General features: G+C 40.0%; 1 protein-coding gene across 4 annotated transcripts in view; it reads left to right on the top strand.

The window, feature by feature from the left end:
• Window positions 1–13,810, top strand: part of celf1 (cugbp, Elav-like family member 1) — a 79,172-nt gene that overhangs the window by 51,798 nt on the left and 13,564 nt on the right. For all 4 annotated transcript variants that reach the window (XM_025899616.1, XM_005465965.4, XM_005465964.4 and 1 more), the window contains exons 6-10: window positions 10,758–10,837; window positions 11,075–11,236; window positions 11,326–11,395; window positions 11,586–11,708; window positions 13,233–13,346. In XM_025899616.1, coding sequence (XP_025755401.1) covers window positions 10,758–10,837; window positions 11,075–11,236; window positions 11,326–11,395; window positions 11,586–11,708; window positions 13,233–13,346 — 549 coding nt within the window. The remainder of the gene's footprint in view (window positions 1–10,757; window positions 10,838–11,074; window positions 11,237–11,325; window positions 11,396–11,585; window positions 11,709–13,232; window positions 13,347–13,810) is intronic.

Here is a 13,810-nt window from a genome sequence, read left to right as displayed (position 1 = left end):
TCCCTCCTTGGGGGGATACTCCCACTGGGTTTCAATCTGGGACTCCCGGCCATTTGACCTTAGAACTGAAGAAGCTTCTCGGATGAGAGGTGAAACGTCTTCAAGCAACTCAAAGAAGTCCAGACGCTTTTCTTTGCAAACTCCTTTGACAACTGCCCATGAACTGAGAAAAGTCAAGCGTGCAGCTGCCAAGATGCCACTTGCCACCAGTTTGGCCATATTTCAGAGCTGCAACATCACTGGAGTGCCCAAAAGCACAAGGTGTGCAATACTCAGAGACATGGCCAAGGTAAGAAAGGCTGAAAGACGACCACCACTGAACAAGACACACAAGCTGAAACGTCAAGACTGGGCCAAGAAATATCTCAAGACTGATTTTTCTAAGGTTTTATGGACTGATGAAATGAGAGTGAGTCTTGATGGGCCAGATGGATGGGCCCGTGGCTGGATTGGTAAAGGGCAGAGAGCTCCAGTCCGACTCAGACGCCAGCAAGGTGGAGGTGGAGTACTGGTTTGGGCTGGTATCATCAAAGATGAGCTTGTGGGGCCTTTTCGGGTTGAGGATGGAGTCAAGCTCAACTCCCAGTCCTACTGCCAGTTTCTGGAATACACCTTCTTCAAGCAGTGGTACAGGAAGAAGTCTGCATCCTTCAAGAAAAACATGATTTTCATGCAGGACAATGCTCCATCATGCGCGTCCAAGTACTCCACAGCGTGGCTGGCAAGAAAGGGTATTAAAGAAGAAAAACTAATGACATGGCCTCCTTGTTCACCTGATCTGATCCCCATTGAGAACCTGTGGTCCATCATCAAATGTGAGATTTACAAGGAGGGAAAACAGTACACCTCTCTGAACAGTGTCTGGGAGGCTGTGGTTGCTGCTGCACGCAATGTTGATGGTGAACAGATCAAAACACTGACAGAATCCATGGATGGCAGGCTTTTGAGTGTCCTTGCAAAGAAAGGTGGCTATATTGGTCACTGATTTGTTTTTGTTTTGTTTTTGAATGTCAGAAATGTATATTTGTGAATGTGGAGATGTTATATTGGTTTCACTGGTAAAAATAAATAATTGAAATGGGTATATATTTGTTTTTTGTTAAGTTGCCTAATAATTATGCACAGTAATAGTCACCTGCACACACAGATATCCCCCTAAAATAGCTAAAACTAAAAACAAACTAAAAACTACTTCCAAAAACATTCAGCTTTGATATTAATGAGTTTTTTGGGTTCATTGAGAACATGGTTGTTGTTCAATAATAAAATTATTCCTCAAAAATACAACTTGCCTAATAATTCTGCACTCCCTGTAGTTGTTTTTTCTTCATTTATTTTTAGCTGGTTTGCTAGAAATTGACCGGATTTATTACCATGTTCATAATTTTGTAAGTGTAGTCTTTGTACTAAGAATTTTGTTTCTTTATCAATTATCTCATTTAATTCTAGTTTTGTTTTGCGTATTTTGTTCAATGTTTCCTGATCTTGGTGGGACGCGTAGGCTTCTTCTAGTGATTTGATGGTTTTTTCTAATTCCTGAATATTTTTGTTTCCTTTTTTCTTTTTATGTGATGAGAAAGAAATTATTTTACCTCTCATCACAGCTTTCCCTGCTTCCCATAGAACAGAAGCTGATGTTCTGGGAGTGTCATTATAGTCTAAATATGAAGTCCACTCTTTTTTAAAATATTTAATAAAGTCTTCGTCTTTAAGTAGTGCTGTATTAAATCTCCAGTTTTTAATTGGCGTAGTATTATTCTTGTGTATTAGTGTTAAAGATACTGGAGCATGATCGCTGATAGCTATAGGGTGAATCTCAGTGTCTGAAATGTCGCTCAGCAGTGAGCTGCTGACCAAAAAATAATCCAGACGAGAGTAGGAGTGATGGACATGTGAGAAAAAAGTATATTCCTTACTGGTGGGGTGAAGGGAGCGCCATGCATCGCAAAGACCAAAGTCGCTCATATACTGTTTGATTATATTTGTGGATTGCCAATTACGCTGAGTTCCTGCTGTATTGAGCCTATCCATTTCTTCATTTAGTCCAAGGTTGAGGTCGCCTCCAAGAACAAGTGTGCCATCTAAGTATTCAGAAAGTGCACTGAAAAAACCGTGAGAGAATGAGGGATCATCAACATTTGGACCATATATACTTACAATACATAGCTTTTTGTCAAGTATAGATAGTTTAATGATTAAGAATCTGCCCTCTGGATCTATAACTGTATCAAGTACTGTGAAATTAATATTTTTATGGATTAAAATTGCTACTCCCCTTTGTCTAGAATTATAACAAGCTGAGAACACATTAGGAAACTCAGGTGTTTTAAGTTCATTCGAACATCTAAGAGGTCTGTGGGTCTCTTGTAAAAGGACAACATCTGCCTGTAGTTTTTTGAGTTGGTTAAATATTTTTAACCTCTTTTCTCTGGAGCCAGCTCCATTTATATTCCATGTAATGAACCTTAGTGCACCCATAGATGTCTGTGTATAACTAGGGGTGTATGCTGTGTGTGTTGCTTAGACAGGTGGAGAGAATACATCACTTGTTCACAAATAAAGAGAGGGGGAGAGAGAAAAAATGTGTGGCGAGATGCTCCCTGAGTCTATGTGTGTGCATATTTACTAATATGAGTACGCTTGGCTTAAGTGTGTGTATCCTATACGTCTGTGTGCGCTGTCTGACTGATGTAAATGTGCTGCCGCTGAGCGCATGACTGTGCGTGATCGTGCTGTGCGTATGTGTCGAAATAAAGGATGTTGTTTGTGGATGAGTGTGGAAGCAGGTGATTGAAGCAGTGAAAGAAAAAAGAAAGAAAGAAAGAAACCAAGGACAAGGGTGAGCAGCATAAAAACAAGACGGGGGAAAAGAGAGAAAAAAAAACGAGAAGGAAAAAGAAACCGGAAACATTCCAATCAAACCATTGATGGAGAGTTACGGTGTTAATTCTGCTATGATATCACACTTAAGATGCGATTTGATACTGGTAAGTTAAACAGATGTTAATGCAAGTTAGTGTGAGTGGATAGGGAAAGGGTGTAGCGGATTCTTATCTGGTGTGAAGTTAATACAGCCACGGAGTGATGTCGGGGTCGCGGTGGAGCTGTCCGTCCACGTACAGCTGGTCCACAGCGATGACAGCGCGGGAGCCCTTCTGGATGAAGCCGCGTTGGATTGGGAAGAGGACCCTGCGTCGTTCCAGGATCTCTTTGGGGAACTGGTCATTCACACTGAAGTCCGTTCCTTTTAATTCCCTGCCGCGGCTTTTCACATGTTCCTTTTGTTTGCAGTGGCCAAATTTGGCCACAATAGGATGTGGTCTCCCGGCCGCAGCCCGCATGGGACCGAGGCGATGTACCCTATCAAAGACGATGTTCTTCACCGTGTCCTCCGGCAGCTTCAGGTGGGTTTTGATGAAGCTTTTTACCGTAGTCTCTGCGTCCTCTCCAGCGGCTTCTGGAATACCAGAAAATACCAGATTATCACGCATGCCACGAGCTTGTAGATCATTAACTGTTTCTTTTCTTTTTTTATTTTCTCTATTTAGCCGAGTAACATTGTCTGTGAGACATTTCACCGACTCCCTTAGCATGGCATTTTCAGCAGCGAGCGTTTCCACCTGCTGCTGGCTGAACTCCAGGGATTCTCGCAAGGATTTAAATTCCCGGTGAAGAATCTCCACCAAGGACAGCCTTGCATCGAAACTGGACAATCGTTGGTCGATTGACTCCAGGATGTCGACAATATCTTTGCCGGCTGGCGATGTTGTGCCGGGGGAATCTGCCGGGCGAAGTCTTTTCGACGACGGCGTCTCAGATTTGGCCGGGGAAGCTGCTCTCTGGGCCTTCTTCATCACGAGATCCTGGAAGCACTGATCAATGTAATCTTGGAGAGCCTCTAAACTCTCCCCGTTGTTCTCCAGGGTGTTGGAGATGAGTTAGACAAATGTTGTTGGTTATAAGACAATTGATAAGTGTATTTGGTAATACTGAAGCTTAAAGGAATTTGTTCAAATCTAAACTACCATTCACTTTAATTTTCCGCCAAAATCTCCGGCGTCTGACGTCAGTTACAACATGAGTCGCTTACCTTGTCCATCACTTCCGTCACTTACCTCCCGCTCCGAAACCAGCTGACTGAATGAACAAAAAAGTTTGGTCCGTTTACAGCATCCTGCCATGCGATTACATTTGTCCCTAACCATTGGGAACCCTCACGTTAACCTTTTTAGAGTGGAAAAAAGTTCCTCCAGCTTCACTGTGTTTATGTTATGCTAACATAGCTGTGTTGCTAGTGATCATGTAGCATATCATTATATACCAGCTAGTCCAACTTCAGTAACCCTACAAATGTCACTCCTGTTTAGTTTTCTATCTTCATTGAGGTTGGAAGTGATAGCAGAGCTGTACGTTTAAATTTTTTCAGAAATCTCTCAATCAGAACATGGTATATCATGTTTAGGTGGGAACTAGCGAGCTAACTTCCTGTAAACTTCTAAATCCGTTAAATTTAATAAATTCTGTTTTCATGGATGTCTGGATATTAAACTTAATTATTACACCTGGTAAAGCAGCAACGCTGATCATTTTATTAAAGATGAAAGAAGTTAGAGAGTTGTTAACTCTCAGTGATGCCACAGTATTTGACTTTGAAGCGAACTGAGTTTTGGACCCAGATTACTCTGCGAGGCTCTTGATTACGGTAGCCGTAATCCTCCGACAATCCTTCAAGCGGTGCGGCTTCGTAGTTTACCAAAGTCATATTAAAAATTTTTTTGATGGCTTCCGGTGTCATGGCGTAGTGAGTGGACGTATTCGGTGGCTGCGCCCCACAATCTTGATAGAAAAACACCAAAACTCATTAGAAAACAATTCAACTGGGCAAGACGAATGCAGCTGGTGACGCAAAGGGAACTCAAAATGCCAAAGGGACAGGATAAAGCCACTTCCTCCGCAAAAATTAATGCTAGCAACGTGACAGGACAAGCTAGCATGAGCCCCGTTTGCATAGCTAGGGATTTGGCTGGTGAGCTACTAAAGGGTATCGAACATTGAAATCAGAAATGAAACAAGATGACGAAGGACAGAGAAAAGACATTAGCATGCTACAGCAGAACTGGGTGGCAAACTCGACAGGATAAAGGAGGACATAAAAGCTCTGACGGAGAGAGTGGGGGACGCGGAGGACCGAGTGCAAAACATAGAAGACATGACACTGGAGCTAACCGAAGCGCTCTCCCAAAGCCTAAAAGAACAGAAATTGATCCGAAACAAGCTGGCAGATCTAGAATCAAGATCCTGCAAAAACAATATATGCATGTTTGGAGTGGAAGATGGTGCTGAGGGGAAATGTGTCCAAGACTTTGTTACGGGGTTGCTTCAGCACAATTACCTATGCCAGACGGGCTGGAGCTGAAGATCCAGCGGGCCCACCGTGGCCCCGCACAGAAACCTCGCCCTGGAGACCCCCCGCGACTGATCCTTGTTAATTTCCAGGAATTCATAACAAAAGAACTCGTACTCCGAGAAGCTTGGAAGAAGAAGCAAGTCCAGGTGAATGGCAAGATGATCTATTTTGATCATGATTATGCATCAGATACTGTACAAAAGCAGAAACAATACAGAGAAGTCAAACAGACATTAAAGGACGCGGGCGTGCACTTCCAAACTCCATATACGAGTATGCGGATCCAGGCGATGTGGCTCTGGAGCTGCAGAGGCGGGGATACGACGTGCGGATCCCGGCAGCGACTGAGGAGGATGCGCTGTTTAAAAAGTGTCGAGAGTGGAAATGGGTCTCATTCTCTCGACAAGAGCAAACTACTTCCCCGGGGCAGAGAGCTATTCCCCCAGAGATTCAATCCAGAAGAAATACAAACTAAAATGGGACTCAAATAAGATCAAATATTTAGGTGTCTATCTAACCAGTGAATTAGGCACATTATATGAGGAAAATTATGGAAAGATTAGCGACGCGATTCAAAAAGATTTCACTAAATGGGCACCACATGTCATGGATCTCCAGTCTATATACCAGACGTACAATTTGGCAAATGGGATAAACTAGTGAGCAGATTTATTTGGAAAGGGACAAAGCCAAGAGATTTAAAACACTCCAACTAAGAAAAGAAAGAGGACTCGCCCTCCCAAACTTCAAGGAATACTTTTATGCAGCCCAGCTGAGATATATTGTATACTGGTGCTCACCAGACTACACCTAAAAATGGAAACATATTGAAATAAATTATTGTTCATCATGTCAACCACAAGCAATATTGGGAGAAAAAACTATACAGTCTACACACGCAACTCCTATTACTGAATTCACTATTAAACTCTGTTGGGTTATAGTGACAAAGCGTAGAATTGAAGAAGACTGCAAACTGTTGATTTGGCCTGCATATTCTCAAAAATTCTGAAGTGGCCAATGGGATAGTACATTTTTAGGATGGGTTAATAAAGGAATTATGGCAATGTGCACATTAATAGATGGGAAAATATTCAAATCTTTTTACAAACCACAGAGACAGTTTGGACTGGATAAATCAGACTTGTTTAGGTATGTCCAATTAAGACACTTTTATAATACAGAAATCAGGAAGAAGGCCCTGAGGGAACGTAGCCAGATAACAGAAATAATATCAGGTGCGTATAAAAATCTTCCATCAAAAATTGTATCAAAATTATATAATGGTCTGCGAAATTTGAAACATTATATATTAAACAAAAGTAGGAATCTGAATTACATCTTGAGTTGTCAGAGGATGATTGGCGATCCATATGTCTTTCACAGCATAATTCCACTAGCTCTAGACAATGAAGAGAATATGGTTGGAAAAATGTAATTAGGTTTTTTTATCACTCTTTATATCAAAAGCAAGCAGCTGAAAACACCCCAACAATGCTGGAGACTATGTGGAGCCTGGGACGCCAATCTTTCTCATGTGTTTTGGAAGTGCAAAAATGTCAAATCTCATTGGGAAAGTATTGGGGTAACAATGAAGAAAGTATTTGGGTATGATGTGCCATGCGAGGCACGAGTACTGTATTTTAGACTATTTGGAAAATGTAAGAAAGGAGGAATGTTACTTGTTTAAAATTATGTTGCTGACGAGCAAAAAGGCAATAACAAGAAACTGGCTGAAAAGTGACCACTTAAAATTGAAAAAAATGGACTGATGTAATAGAGGAAATATATATAATGGAGAAAATGACCTACTCTTTGAGATTGAAAACTGACAAATTCCAAAAACATTGGACAAAATGGATATCCTACAAGACCTACCCAACCCCATAAGGCACGGACCCTTCTTCGCTGGAATGGTTTCTCGAATTCGAACTGCTTCTGTTTTTGACCATTTGAGGCGCAGGTGGATGGCTGGACTCTGAGAGACTGGGGCTTTGTGCTTTTCGCATCTGCGGTCAAAGTTGCTTTGACTGTAGGTGGAACTGGACCTGTCTGGGAGAGGACTAGACAACGGGTTCCGTCTGGCTGTCTTTCTGTGGATGTGAGGGGCGGGGTGGATGGTGATGGTGGGAATGGGGCCGACTGGACGTTACTTTGGGCATACCCTGGCTGGCAGGAGTTCCTCCCTGAGAATTGAGTGTTTTGAATGAAATTGGTTACAGGGTCTTGTCATGGGCTTGGGAGTTTGAGGGAGTCCTACTGACTTTTGGGAATTCTTGGGTGTGTAATTTTGTTTGTCGGAAGAGTATTTAGACAGATGTTGGGTTGCCCCGGATCTGGCTGCGACAGTTATGTTTACATATGTGTTGTTTTGCCTCTCTGAGAATGAGATAAGGGAATTCTGTGAGATATCTGAATATGATGTGTGATCTGGCAACATAATGTGTAATCTGCCTTTTTTTAATTTTTTTTTGCCCCACAGATTCTTTCATTTTGTTCATTCTGTTCCTTTTGTGTTCCCTCTCTTTTTCTTTTATTTTTGTTTGTATGTTCTATAAACTTGGAAAAAGTACAAAATAAAAAGTATATAAAAAAAAATTGACAGATTTTTTGAGCACAATGTACCACATAAAATCATTTTGAGGTCAGTAAAAGCACAACCAGAATTCATACATAAGGCACACCGGATTATAAGGCGCACTGTCGATTTTTTTGAGAAAATAAAAGGATTTTAAGTGCGCTTTATAGTGCGGAAAATACGGTACATTGGAGGTCAAGTAAAGCTAATTGGTTTCTGAAATCCTGATTTGTAGCCTTGAGATGAGCGTTTCCACCGTTGCAAAAAACCAAGGAAGGGCAGCTCTGACTATGAAACCATGTGCTCATTAGCTAATGACTTGTGACTGACAATGCGTTAGGCCAAACTGTTCAGTTCTACAGATAATCTGCAATTTCGAAACATGATCTGAGCAAAACTTAAACAATAGACTCAATTTGTTTTATTCAGTATCACCCAGAACAAATGACTGAGCCCATTTACTCATGACCAAAGTGTTTACAAAGGTCAAGATAGAAAACTGTTTTCCCATAGACTTCTGTAGGACCGGAAGTCTTTTTGTAGTCATGACTATCACAATCTGGTGACCCTCAGATACAAAGCAGGCTTGTGGCACTTCCAAATTGGCTTAATTTATTTGACCCCAAAGCTAGGCCCAACTTTTTTTTTTTTTTTTTTTCCCGTCTTTGACTTATTGCTATCCAGAATAATGGTTTGCTTTTTGCAGTGTGATGCTGTTTCGACCAAAAGCACAGTGTTGTTGTGATTAGCGCTGTCGACTCGCAGCAAAAATGACCTGGGTTTGAATCTTCTGTTTACTAGTTGCATGGCCTGGTTCTTCCCGCAGTTGGGGCTTTAAATTCCTGTAGGTCTTAATGAATGCTTGTCTTTCTCTGTATTAGCCAGTCCAGTCCACTGTTCTGGGGTGTACCTCACCTGTCACCTTATAACAGTTGGCCTGGGCTCCAGCCTCAAACAAGCTGTGAAAGTTTGACACAGGACCCAATAGCCCTTTGACTGGAGATCAATCAAAATGAAGCTTCATCATGTATGGAAAAAGGCTCATGTATGCCAGATAACACAAGAACTGGGATGGGTCACATGGAGTGTAACTCCATCAGACTCAATCCAAACCCCAAAATTTCGGTTCAATTGTCAATATGGTATGTAAGAGGTCAGGAGAGGTAAAATCATCCAGGTCTTGGCAGTATAAAGAGCTCGTAAAGGAAGCGACTTTTTAAGGACTTCTTTAAGGGGAGGCTCTGTCATGGTTTAGGGCTGCAGGTCAGTCAGTCGTGTTGAGAATCTTGTCAACAGTAGGGAATTATGATCACATTAAAAAAAAAAAAGAAGGAAATTTTGATTCAACATGCAATACCATCTGGAAACCTATGAGAACAGCTTCCCTTTTCAGCAGGACAGGGATCCCAAACACAACACCAATGGATTAAGATTATACCCATATACAAAAACACACAGCGGAACACTATCTGTCATGGATTGGCCGCCCCAGAGCCCAGACTTCAGCATTATTGAAGCAGTAAGAGAAGAACAGCCTTGAATATCCTTCAAGAAGCCTGGAGAACTATTCCTGAAGAAAGTACTGTAAGAAAGTATAAGAGAGCTGAATAAGACAATTTAGACTGACTTGAGGAATAAAGGTGGTCATAGTCCTACTAACTTAAAAACATGTTAAAATGTTTGTATTAAATGTATTGAAACATATGCAAATAAAAAGAATAGGGATGGCACGGTATTGTAAATGCCTGGTATGGGCTAAAACCAATTGGTCGCAAGCCAAAATGTGGAAGCTCTGTGCAATTGCAAACCAAGCAGTTCTATATGTCCAAAGGTTTATAGACAACTAAACTGGGATGATGTAAAAAGTGACTAAGATTAAAGACTGATCTTATCACCAGAAGATGCCCTCAAGAGCTGAAAGCCCATACTTTTTTTATTGCAGGTTTGATTCTAAAGAGACAACATTGATTATCAATTCAGTAAAATGCCCTGCTCTTTAACAGCTTTAAAGAACCATGATAGAAGTGAAGAAAAATGTTGTTTCGAATACCACAAAAATTTTAGAAGGCGAAAAATACTATAAATAAGGATAATTTACATCATAGAGATCTGTTCTTAAACCATGTTTAGTGTCAAAAAGTGATGTGACTGGGTTAGTTGGTCCCTGCTAATAGACTTACATTACTTAGGTGAGCTAACTAGTCACAGAACCCAGTGGAACACAAGGACACTACAACTAAAAAGCAGCCTAAGGTATCACTTTTGTACTTTAAAAAAAGAAATAAAAGATACACTGTCCACTTTCACTGTCTGTTTCAGTGCAGTTCTTTCATTATTTGGTTAGCTGCACTGAAATAGGAAAATCTAACTGTAGCCTTAATGTTAGAATCTCTAGATTAGCCCCTAACCCTAACTCTTGCACCGGTGGTTCACCAGATCTGCAACCCTTAATTCTGTTTGGTTTTTTTCTTCCCCTGTCGGGTCGGGTGTACAGACTGAGCGGTACAATCGGCTGGAAAAGCAGATGTCCACAAGATATAATCATCACTATTTTATCCAATGCCAGGAACTGATGACCTACTGGTTGAATTGTATAGTTTTTAAAGATAAATTACTTTTCCCCTCTTGAAAATGAATAATGAATCTTAATCAAAACCAAGTTCTCCCTCTCACACCAGTAAACTGGAAAAGTGTATCAAGAATTTCGTTAAAAATAATTGTGGTCTTACTGAAAGGTTAACAAAATTGATATATTTAGTTTCTTTTTTGCAGGTTGTGCGTTTGTGACATTCACAGCCAGACAAATGGCCCAGTCCGCTATCAAGTCCATGCATCAGTCCCAGACCATGGAGGTAAAGTTCACACTAAAAAAACAAATTTGATTTTGTCTGTGATTTTGATTTTAGAATATCTGCATTCTGTTGTTTCCACTGGAAAAATAGTTTCAAGGTTTCCCAGTATATTATTATTAAAAGCAAGAGATTTTTTTTAACTATTCGGTTACGTTACTTGGAATTTGAAAGTTGCAGTTTAATAGTTTTAACCAGTAACCTGTCATGAGCACAATGTTTTCCTGTGTTTGTGTTCAGGGTTGTTCATCGCCAATTGTAGTGAAATTTGCAGACACTCAGAAGGACAAGGAGCAGAAGCGCATGGCTCAACAGCTGCAGCAACAGATGCAACAACTTAGTGCTGCTTCCATGTGGGGTAATCTCACTGGACTCAACAGTTTAGGCCCACAGTACTTAGCAGTAAGTGTATATTTATCCAAAATGTAACAGCCATTAGAAAACAAATTGACAAATTTAAATGTTATCTTTCATTTTTCTTCTTGCTTTAGCTCTACTTACAGTTGCTGCATCAGTCTGCCTCCACAGGGAATGCACTCAATAACCTGCACCCTGTTTCAGGTACTTATACACACATCCAAAAAATGTAAAGCTATATTACTGGCTACATAATAATCTCATTCAATTATTTTGAGTTTAGATTCATCCCTTTGTTTATTGAGGAAGTTGAATTCGGTTATACAGCCTTATATCTGTATAACCGATGATCTCTGTTGGGGAACTTGAACTTGCCTATTCATGTGTCTGTCAGGTCTTAATGCTATGCAGAACCTCGCTGCTTTAGCAGTAGCAGCAACTGCTACACAGGCCACACCTACAGGTTCTAGCGCCATGACGACATCTACTAGCCCACTAAGTGCGTTAACAAGCTCAGGTAAAAACCAAGAGTCGGTACTACTAAACTTAGAACAAAACTAAGGAAATTTATGTTTGGTTGATTTCTTTGTTGTGACAATGAATGTTGGAAATGAATCGTATATCACTGGAAACCCTGTTTATGGTGCCACCTTTGTAAGAAAAATGTATTTGTGGGTTGAGCAGCAGAGGTTGACCTGTGTCCACTGTAAAACTTAGTGAACACAGGTGAAAGAATATTGGCTAACCGGGTAAAACAATACTATGGATCCATCACTGGATGGCTATAAATGCATACTTTCACATAATTTAAAACTTTATATGCTCTTGGACCTGAAATTACATATCAGGCCATCTCTAGTATAATGTAAAATACTGAACACCAGGATTTAAACTGTATATTAAACACATTTGCTTTACAGCAAATTCATTTCTGTTCCACTACTGGCCTAATGCAAGAACTGCTCAATTAGGTAAGGAGATACAATAGTCCAGCAGTCCAAACACAACTCAAGAAGTACAGTGTTTGAGCATTGTATAGTATAGTATTGTGTAGTATTAGAGAACTGGAGCCAATGACCTTCACCTAAACCCAGTAAAATTTGGTAAGATTTTATCTGTGAAGGTTCTCAGTCATCCAGGTCATCGTAGTCTAAGGAGCTTGGAAAGATGCTTTTTTTCTTTCCAAGCTCCTTTGACTTGATAAGATTATTTTTGGGCTTTTGAGCAATAAAATTCAACAAAGGTGTGTGCAAACTTAAGTAAAACAAATACTGATTTAAAATATTTTATTACAATCGTGATGATTTGTTTTGGTGAAACACCAAAACTACTTAGGTTAATGCCATTTTCATATGCTTGAAAAGCAGGCAACAAGTATACTGTATATGAAACACTTTGTCATGTGACAAAAACAAAAACCAAAAAAAGCAAGACTAAAAAAAAACCAAAAAACAAAACCTTTATTACAGCAAGTGGTTTGTTTAACACTAGAATTGGCAATGGGCTTATTTGGACCCCTTTGCATTTTAAAATGTAGCTGTCGATATAAAACTCTACCTAATTTCATGACTTTTCCAAAAATAGAAGTAGGTCATTATACACTTATTGGGTGCAGGGAATAAAAAGAAAAAAGCATTGTGACAATTTATTTCCTCCAAGGGTGTAATTTTGACCTAATGGAAATTATTGTAAAATGCCTGGCTGCCTGGAAACATGTATGTTTACACACATGATGATATTAAATCTACCATAACATGAACCAGAGCTGGCTAGATGTGATTCATAGGTAAATATATAGTGGACTGTAGTAATGAAATCATTTAAATTGCTTGTAAGACTAATAAAAATTAAACTAATAAAAACTAATAAAACCCTTAAAACATAAATCCTGTCTTTGTCAAATCTTCCTTGTGATTAGACTTGTGAAATTACTTTTAATTTTGATATTTTCAGTTCTTATTCATAGTACTTTTAATGACAATGCAAGGTAAATTGTTCATTTCCCTTATTATATAATTAAAAGTAAATTTTTCCCATGCAGGCTCCTCCCCCACCTCCGGTGGCAACTCCTCGGTGAACCCCATGGCTTCTTTAGGGGCCCTGCAGTCTCTGGCTGCTAGTGCCGGAGCTGGCCTCAACATAGGTTCCTTGGCAGGTAAAAACTCTTATCTGCATAGGCTGAAATATAGATTAATTTGAGGCAGTACGTCTGATATAAATCTTCATTTTCAGGATTTGCTTGTCTGTGCTTTTTGTTTTCATAGGTTAATTCTGCCTGTAATCTGGCTTGTAACTGTTTTAGAATGATCACTGCCTGCTGAATTGGATTGTACTTGAAAAGGACTAACTGTAAATAAGTTCTAAGTGCGATGGCTCTGTGGTTCCTTCTTCAGAAGTAACCTGAGCAACCCGAGTGTCTAAGTGTTGCATGAATTAAGTTATTAAAAATAATTTAATGGGGGAATGGCTGGGGGGGGGACTCATTAATTACCATTGTAAAACCAAAAGGGGGAAAAACAGTGACACAGCCTTTTGGCCTACTTTCTGATTCTTAGTCTACTGAAGTTGGTACCACTGTGAACTTTTATAGCTTTTTTTTTCTTCTTGCAACTGATGCAG

The sequence above is a fragment of the Oreochromis niloticus genome, linkage group LG1 (assembly GCF_001858045.2).
Source record: "Oreochromis niloticus isolate F11D_XX linkage group LG1, O_niloticus_UMD_NMBU, whole genome shotgun sequence".
Classification (NCBI taxonomy): domain Eukaryota; kingdom Metazoa; phylum Chordata; class Actinopteri; order Cichliformes; family Cichlidae; genus Oreochromis; species Oreochromis niloticus.
This window is presented reverse-complemented; position numbering and strand designations above follow the sequence as displayed.